The 8,264-nt window shown below is 39.1% G+C and overlaps 1 protein-coding gene across 1 annotated transcript; it reads left to right on the top strand.

Annotated features, from left to right (window-relative positions):
* Positions 1-6,082: 6,082 nt before the first annotated feature.
* Positions 6,083-6,712, top strand: LOC122115085 (endogenous retrovirus group K member 7 Pro protein-like). The gene has a single exon (XM_042688401.1). The coding sequence runs from the start codon at positions 6,083-6,085 to the stop codon at positions 6,710-6,712; it is 630 nt and encodes a 209-aa protein (XP_042544335.1).
* Positions 6,713-8,264: the final 1,552 nt, after the last annotated feature.

Raw genomic sequence — 8,264 nt, 5'->3', positions numbered from 1 at the left:
TAAATATCTAATAAACCATTTCCCTCGACTAATTTTTTAAAATATAGTTTTTTAAATAAATGATAATTTAAAAATAAATAGTAATTTGTTGTTTGTTTTTGGGAGGCATGAAATAAGACTGCATTAACAATGTGTGAGTTGAGAGACTAAATTATATCAGAATCTAAACATAATGAAAAATAGACGATTTTAAGATAAATCGCTTGTAGATATATTTTTAATGTGATATACCCACAAAGTCATCTACTTTCTTCTTTTCCTCTCCATGCTGATTCAAATTCAATAAGCAGTTCATGTAATTAAAATGGCTGCCTTTCTTTCAAAAATAGATTAGACCCAAAAAAGTTAGAAAAAGAAAACCAGTATTGGGTGATGCATTCTTTAAAAATAGCAGCCAAATAAATATTAACCATAATTCCAAAATAATAACAACCAAATGCTCTTGAAAAGAGAAGATTGTATTCAGAATATATAAAAAGTGATAGTGCCAGAACTGCTTCAGGCATTTAGGATTTCTAGTACATGACAATGTTTTAATCAGGATTAATTGCTTTCAGGGACTAAATTTTTTCTAGTTATATTTCATTGAAGAAATATGTTGTTCAGGTTAATGAAAGGATAACAGGTTATAGTAGAAAGAATGCTACACATTCATTGTACATACCAAATACCTTCACAGAATATCTATCTTTCCCACATACCTAATCCTTGAAATGTAGATTTGCATTATATATATGTTTGTAAAATTATAACCTCTCATTACCCAAGAAGCACAAATTTGAATAATTATCATATGGGGGAAGTATACTCAAAGGTAGTTAAAAGTCCCAGGGGTAGTTCAAAAGGGACATGATTAGGTAACAACCATCAGAAAGATGTAAAGATGCTACATTAGAAGATAAAGGAAAAAATAACAATACAGATTCTGAATTTCTGGGAAGCAGAATAGGAGGTAAATGCCTTTTACACTAGAATCATTTGAAAAATATTTTAGCTCTGTGGGTGTCTCTATTTTAATCTAGTGAGACTTCTTTTAGATTTCTGTCCTTTAGAACTGTAAAATGGTAAATACGGATTATGTAAGCCAAATAACTTGTAGAAATACTTTACAGCAGATTTGGTTTAGTAAATTAATTCAACTACAGACTTTTCCTAATATAACTACAGGGAGACCACATTTCCTAGTTTCTGAGAATAAGAAAAAGTTGCCACCAGCTTAGTACACATGTATGATGTACATACTACTAAGGGCCTTGCATTAATGAAGTCTTGAAATACTAAATAATATCTAAATAAGAAGCTCCCTATCTTTATTTTCACATTTGGGGATCACTAAGTACCAAAGTTATGTAGAAGGCTAGGTTAAGAATATGGGAAATGAAATCTGTTTGCTAATATTATAAAGATAATTTATGTCATGTTTGAGTTAGAGTTTCTAAAGTAATTAAAAAAGGTAATACAGAAACAGAGAAATTAAAGAATCCAGTAAAGTTATAGTCATCCCAGGATGGTATAGAATATTATAGGAACACTAGATGTTGAAAAAGAAGATAACAAAAATGAGTCCCCTGGAAAAATGTGAAACAAAATCTACACCACAGATTGTCATATAGCTAGAAAATAGTTTCCACTATGCTGTCTTTGATATTTTAGGTTTGTTTAAACAACAACTTTCACCTCTTAGGAAATGACCCTGTATTAATACTCAAGGCTTTGCAGCTTTTAAGTCAGAAACAAATAATGCTTCTAAATTTAAACAAGCAGGATACTAAGTGTAACCCAGGCCATACCTGATAAATAAGAATGATCTTCGGGAATAGTCAAACAATCTTGAAATTTTTCATACCTTTCCTCTTCTCCAACATGAGAAGTCCTAGTCAAGATATGTAAAACATTAATAAAGGATTTTTATATTTTTTATTGCTCACTTCAAAGCAAATACACTTTCCTCTTTGCAAGCCTGACTTTGGAAGAGTCACACCCTCACAATTCTTTTATAGACAAAAGTTTACTGCTTTGGCTTAGGTGTTTTCCTGCCTTTGGGTGTTGCTCTCTATTATTTTGGCAACTCCACAGAAAAACAAGATAAATCCATTACGCTTATATTGAATTGTTCAAAGTCAAGATGTCTTCAAACACAGTTTTCTGTTACCTTCTTCACTGCTAATTAAAGTTTAATTATTGCTCTTTAAATGCAACAAAAACGTGTTACTTTAATGTATATTCACATTGAAACTGGTGATTACAGGAGTGTCTGTGATTGCTTTTTTAATTGTTTTCAAATATTTTCCTTAGTTATTTTCATTATTGCCTTTGTTGCAGTCTTCTAGTCAGGAACACAGGGTTACCCAAAAAGATCTCCCTAAGATATAAGATGTTAGGCAGAAAAAACTAGATGTATAATTAACGATTTTCATCTCTTAAGAGACTGCAAAGCTCAGAAGACATTTTGCTATTACTGGCATGGTTAAGATGACTTGAATGTTTTGGATCTTAAACTAAGTGAAATTCATTTAAAATGTTACAGTTGTTCCAAAAAACGATGATAGCTTATACTTTTCTGCTCCAACGAGATGAAACCTCTGATAAGGTTGGAGGGTATATCGATTTTAGGGTAGAAGGGTTAATGTTAAAAAGCCAAGGAAAATTCCTAAAACAGCACTGCCTATCACATATCATTTAATTATACTTATGGTATATAAGTATATAAACACACAAATATGAATTGAGTGACAAATATGTGATTTACAAAATTCAATGATAACTAAATCCAGAAAAAACTTCTCTATATTTATATAAACTGGTATATCTAGTGAGGATGTAAACTTTTTTAGAATATATATTTTAACACTTATGTCAAAATATTTATTTTAACTGTTTATTTTTAGTCAGTTGTGGGGCTTGAAATCTGGGCCTGGACATTGTCCCTCAGCTCTTTAGCTCAAGACTAGTGCTGTAGCCCTTGAGCCACTGTCAGTTTTTTGGTGGCTCATTGGAGATAAGAGAGTCGTCGACTTTCCTGCCTAGGCTGACTTTGAACCATGATTCTAAGCTCTCAGCCTCCTTAGTAGCTAGGGTTACAATAATGAGCTACTGGCTCCTAGATACATAATCATTTTTACATATTTATAAAGTATTGAGTGGTAATCCCATTTATTTATATATTGTGTAATGATAAGCTCCAACATATCCATTAATTTCTGCATGTAACATTTCTTTTTAGTGAGAATGCACTAAAATGTATCTTCTGGGTGTGATGACATATCTATTCTTAACTATAATAACTTTGTTTCTTGTGGTATACAAGTGCTGTTTGCTAGAAAATACAGCCACTACCTTCGATAAGAGCTGTTAAGCCTTGGAGCCTATTGATACCCTGATTGATAACATTGCTTGGAGCAACCACTTTCCATAAGAGCCGTTAAGCCTTACAACTTACCAATGTCCTGTTTGACAACATTGCTTGGCGCCTTCTGAAGATTCTCCACCTATGACCTTTTGCAAAATATACTTTGCAGTTTTGGTGCCTAGCAACCCTATTGACCTGCTGATGCTAATTACCCTGTTCAGCGTGGTATATATACTGCTGTGTAAAAAATAAAGTTTGAGACCTTGATCAGAACCCTGTCTTGGTCTCCTTTCTCGTGTCTGGTTTGTCTCTCATTCAGGTCAGTTCCTCTTTGAGCCCTTGTTGACCGACCCAGCGGGCCAGGGCAGGTGGTGCCCAACATGGGGCTCGAAACGTGGATCCTGGTCTGAACGTCGTCCGATTGACCAGCCTCTCTCTTCTTCTTGGATGGCCACCCAGCCCGTGAGGGAAGATCTGCATCCTGATCACTGCAGAAACGCCCGACTGTGATACAGATCTGTAAGGTAAGGGAGGTGATGCAATCATGGGACAAACACTTAGTAAGCATGAACTTTTTGTTCAAGGCCTAAAAGCCTTACTCAAGGCACGAGGAACACGGGTTAAGAAAAAAGATTCAACTCAATTTTTTATGCTGATGGAGGATATTTTCCCTTGGTTTCCTCAGGAAGGCAATATAGACAAAGGTAGGGTCATGTTGGAGACTGTCATAAGGATTATTATGAAACTTTTGGCCCCAAAAAGATTCGTGTTCAGGCTTTTTCATATTAGAACCTCATAAATGAGATCCTCCAAGTTTGCTACCAACACAAAGATGTGTCTAGAGTGGTTAAGGAAGGTGAAGAATTTTTAAAAATTAAATTTACAGGGAGTCAGGCCTCCCTTGCCCCAAAACCCTTCTCCTATCCCCCCTCAGTCACGTCTCATTGTCCCTCGGTTTCCAAACCAATGCCTGACGCTAACAGTGACTCACAATTACAAAAACCAAAAGCTATATACACGGTTCTTTCTAACCTCAGATCCCAAAGGCCCAATGATGCTGTCCTTCCCCCGAAGGACTAGGCCACTTTAGAAGAGAAGGCTGCTAGATACCACGCCTCAGACTGGCCCCCTCTAAACCCCTTGGGCATGCAAACTTCTCCCTATAAAACAGCCCCTCCCTTCTGTGCCCCTGCCTTGGCCTCTTCAACAGATCTTGAGGAGGTCACCAGACAAGCCACAGTTAAGCTTTCCCGGGAAGCCCAGTCCTTAAGGGCCCTACTTCAGGCCAAGAAAGAAAAGGCCAAACTATTACAACTATATAAACTGGACCTAGAAATTAGGAACACAAATTTACAAAAATTAATGACAAAAAAGAAAAAGATCCTTCATGCTTTTCCAGTCACTCTGTCTCAAATTAGAGCCATTTCGGAAAATCTAAAAGGAGAATCTGATGATCAAGAGACTGAGGCAGATGACAGAGAGGAAGAGCGGGAGGGAGGGCCCAAGTGTGATGACTCAAATGGGGAAGAGAAAGGAGGAGAGCATCTGGTTATTAGAGCTCAAAAATACCATCACCTTAAATTTAGACATATTAAAGAATTAAAAAATGCTGTTTCCTTGTACAGCCCTACCGCTCCTTTTACCATTTCTCTTTTGGAATCATTGAGCGAGGACTGGCTTACAGTAAATGACTGGGCCATGCTAACCAAAGCTACTTTAACACGAGGAGATTTTCTTTTATGGAAGGCTGATTATGGTGAAAGGTGCCAGGATATAGCTCGCTGTAACACATCTGCTGGTTGTCACTCTAAGTCCTGGACCATAGAAAAATTGATGGGCAATAAGCCATTTGATACTAATGAAAAACAGGCTAAATTTCCCCCAGGATTGCTTGTTCAGATTCAACATGCTGCCCTTAGGGCCTGGTAAAACCTCCCTTCTCAAGGGTCCGCTGTTACCTCCTTGGCCAAAGTTCTACAGGGACCCCATGAATCTTACAGCGAGTTCATTGGACACCTTACAGAGGCTGCCGAGTGCCTTATGGGAAAGGAAGAAACTGATAATGAGCTTATTAAACATCTTGCTTTTGAAAATGCCAATTCTGCTTGCCAAACGGCTTTACGTCCCCACCGCCGTGGCAAAACCATTACTGACTTTATCAGACTTTGCTCTAATGTTGACCCTGCCTCACGCAACATCGGCCTGGCCATAGGCGCTGCCCTTAAGGATTTTACTCAGAGCCAAAAACCTAAAACCTGCTTTAATTGTAAACAGCCTGGCCATTTTTCAAAGGACTGTACGACCCCCAAGGCTGAAAAACCACCCCCTCTGTCTTTATGCCCAACGTGCAAACGGGTCATACATTGGGCCTCTGAATGTCGCTCCAAAACCAATATCCAGGGCAATCCCCTACCACCCAAACAGGGAAACTTTGTCCGGGGTCTGCCCCAGGGCCGCAAAATCAAAACAGGACAGAACCCTGGAGCTGTCAGGTTCGTCCCCCAAGTGACCCCTCACGCACCATCAGCGCCCTCATATGGGCAACCACAGGAAGTGCAGGATTGGACCTCTGTGCCTCCTCCCACACAATATTGACCCCCGAGTTAGGAAATCAGATTCTTTCCACAGGAGTGTTTGGCCCACCGCCCCCAAACACCTTTGGTCTCATTCTGGGGTGTGGTAGTGCTGTTTTTCAGGGCCTTAGTATTTCCCCTGGGGTTATTGACAAGGACTATGAGGGAGAGATTAAGTTACTGGCTACTGCTTCTCAGGGGCCAGTCAAAAGTTTTTCCTGGACAAAGAATTGCTCAATTAATATTGCTTCCCCTTGATAAGACAAACCCTAGCCTTACACAAAAGAGAGGATCCAGAGGCTTTAGGTCTTCGGATGCTTACTGGGTCCAGGAGATTACTCAGGACCGGCCTCTCTTCAAGCTAAAATTGGATGGGGAAAAATTTGAAGGCCTTATGGATATGGGTGCTGATGCTACAATTATTTCTAAAAGAGACTGGTCCCCATCCTGGCCCCTTACCCCTTCCATGACTCACCTTAAAGGCATTGGACAAACCTCTAACCCATTACAGAGCTCCAAAATTTTAACCTGGGAAAGTGGAGCAAAAAATAAGGGCACAGTCCAGCTGTACGTGGTTGAGACCCTCCCGGTTAACTTGTGGGGACGTGATATTTTATCCCAAATGAAGCTTATAATGTATAGTCCAAATGAATTGGTTACTCAACAGATTCTTAACCAGGGCTTCCGCCCTGGACAAGGCTTAGGAAAACATTCTCAAGGCCCTAAAGAACCCATTCAGGTGGAGGTAAAAATCATTCCTTTCCGTATGGGCTATAAAAATTTATCCTAGGGCGGTTGACATGCCTGTACTCCATGCAGACAAAATATCCTGGAAAAGGACTGAGCCTGTATGGGTTGATCAATGGCCTTTGTCCTCTGAAAAACTGGCTACGGCTACTACAGGTACAGGTACTACAGCTACAGTACAGGAACAGCTTGCTGCAGGCCACATTGAACCCACCACATCTCCGTGGAACACTCCCATTTTTGTAATTAAAAAGAAATCAGGAAAATGAAGATTACTTCAGGATCTTAGAGAAGTAAATAAGGCCATGGTGTCCATAGGAGCCCTTCAACCCTGACTTCCCACACCCGTGGCTATTCCCACGGGGTACCATAAGATTGTTATTGATTTAAAGGATTGCTGTTTTACTATTCCTTTACATCCTGAGGACCGTGAATATTTTGTATTTAGTTTACCAGTAACTAATTTTAAAGGCCCTATGCCATGATTTCAGTGGAAGGTTTTTACCCCAGGGCATGGCAAATAGTCCCACATTATGCCAAAAGTTTGTAGCCCAGGTGGTGGATCCATTTAGGCAACAGGGGCCCTCCATATATTTAATTCACTATATGGATGATTTACTTTTAGTGGGCCCTGACCCTGATCAGCTTCTTTACTGCTCCCAAAGACTTTCTAAAGCCCTTACTGATGCTGGCCTTCAAATTGCTCCAGATAAGATCCAGCTGGCTCCTCCCTATACATTTCTGGGCTTTGAGCTTTTTTATAAAGGGATTTTTTCACAAAAAATTCAACTTAGAACAGCCCATTTACAAACTTTAAATGATTTTCGGAGGCTTCTCGGAGACATTAACTGGCTCCGGCCATACCTTAAACTAACTACTGGTGAACTTAAACCTCTATTTGATATCCTTAAAGGGGACCCAAATCCGACCTCCAGCCAATCATTAAACCCCCAAGCCCTAGAAGCGTTGAGATTGGTAGAAACAGCCATTACAAATCAACAAATTACTTTTATTTCCTATAATAAACCCCTTCAGTACATTATATGTGCCACCAGCTTTACACCCACTGGAGTTTTTTGGCAAGAGGGACCTTTGTTTTGGGTACATTTGCCTGCCTCTCCTCCTAAGGTCCTTACACCATACACCTTCTGGGTAACAGAATTAATCAAAATGGGAAGAGAACATAGTAAAAAAAAAATGTTTGGCAAAGATCCTGATAAAATAATACTGCCTTATTCTCCCACTCAAATTCAGTGGTTGATACAAAATGATGATGATTGGGCTGTGTCTTCCATTTCCCTTCAAGGAACCCTTGATAATCATTACCCTGCTAACAAACTTCTCCAGTTTTTAAGATATCAGTCCTTTGTTTTCCCCACACAAACTTCCCCTCAACCCTTATCTCATGTTTTCCTGGCTTTTACTGATGGTTCCTCCAATGGTATAGCAGCTTTTACCATTGATTCTCAGACTGTTTCCCTTCAGTCCCCTTACCGTTTGGCACAATCGGTTGAGCTTTTTGCAGTTTTACAAGTGTTTATTCAACTATCTACTGTTCCTTTTAACCTGTATACTGATAGTTACTATATTGCTCA

Source organism: Dipodomys spectabilis, unplaced genomic scaffold (assembly GCF_019054845.1).
Source record: "Dipodomys spectabilis isolate Male_0828 unplaced genomic scaffold, ASM1905484v1 ptg000116l, whole genome shotgun sequence".
In the NCBI taxonomy this organism is placed as follows: Eukaryota; Metazoa; Chordata; class Mammalia; order Rodentia; family Heteromyidae; genus Dipodomys; species Dipodomys spectabilis.
The sequence above is the reverse complement of the archived record's forward strand: the minus strand, read 5'-3'. Positions and strand labels throughout refer to the sequence as shown.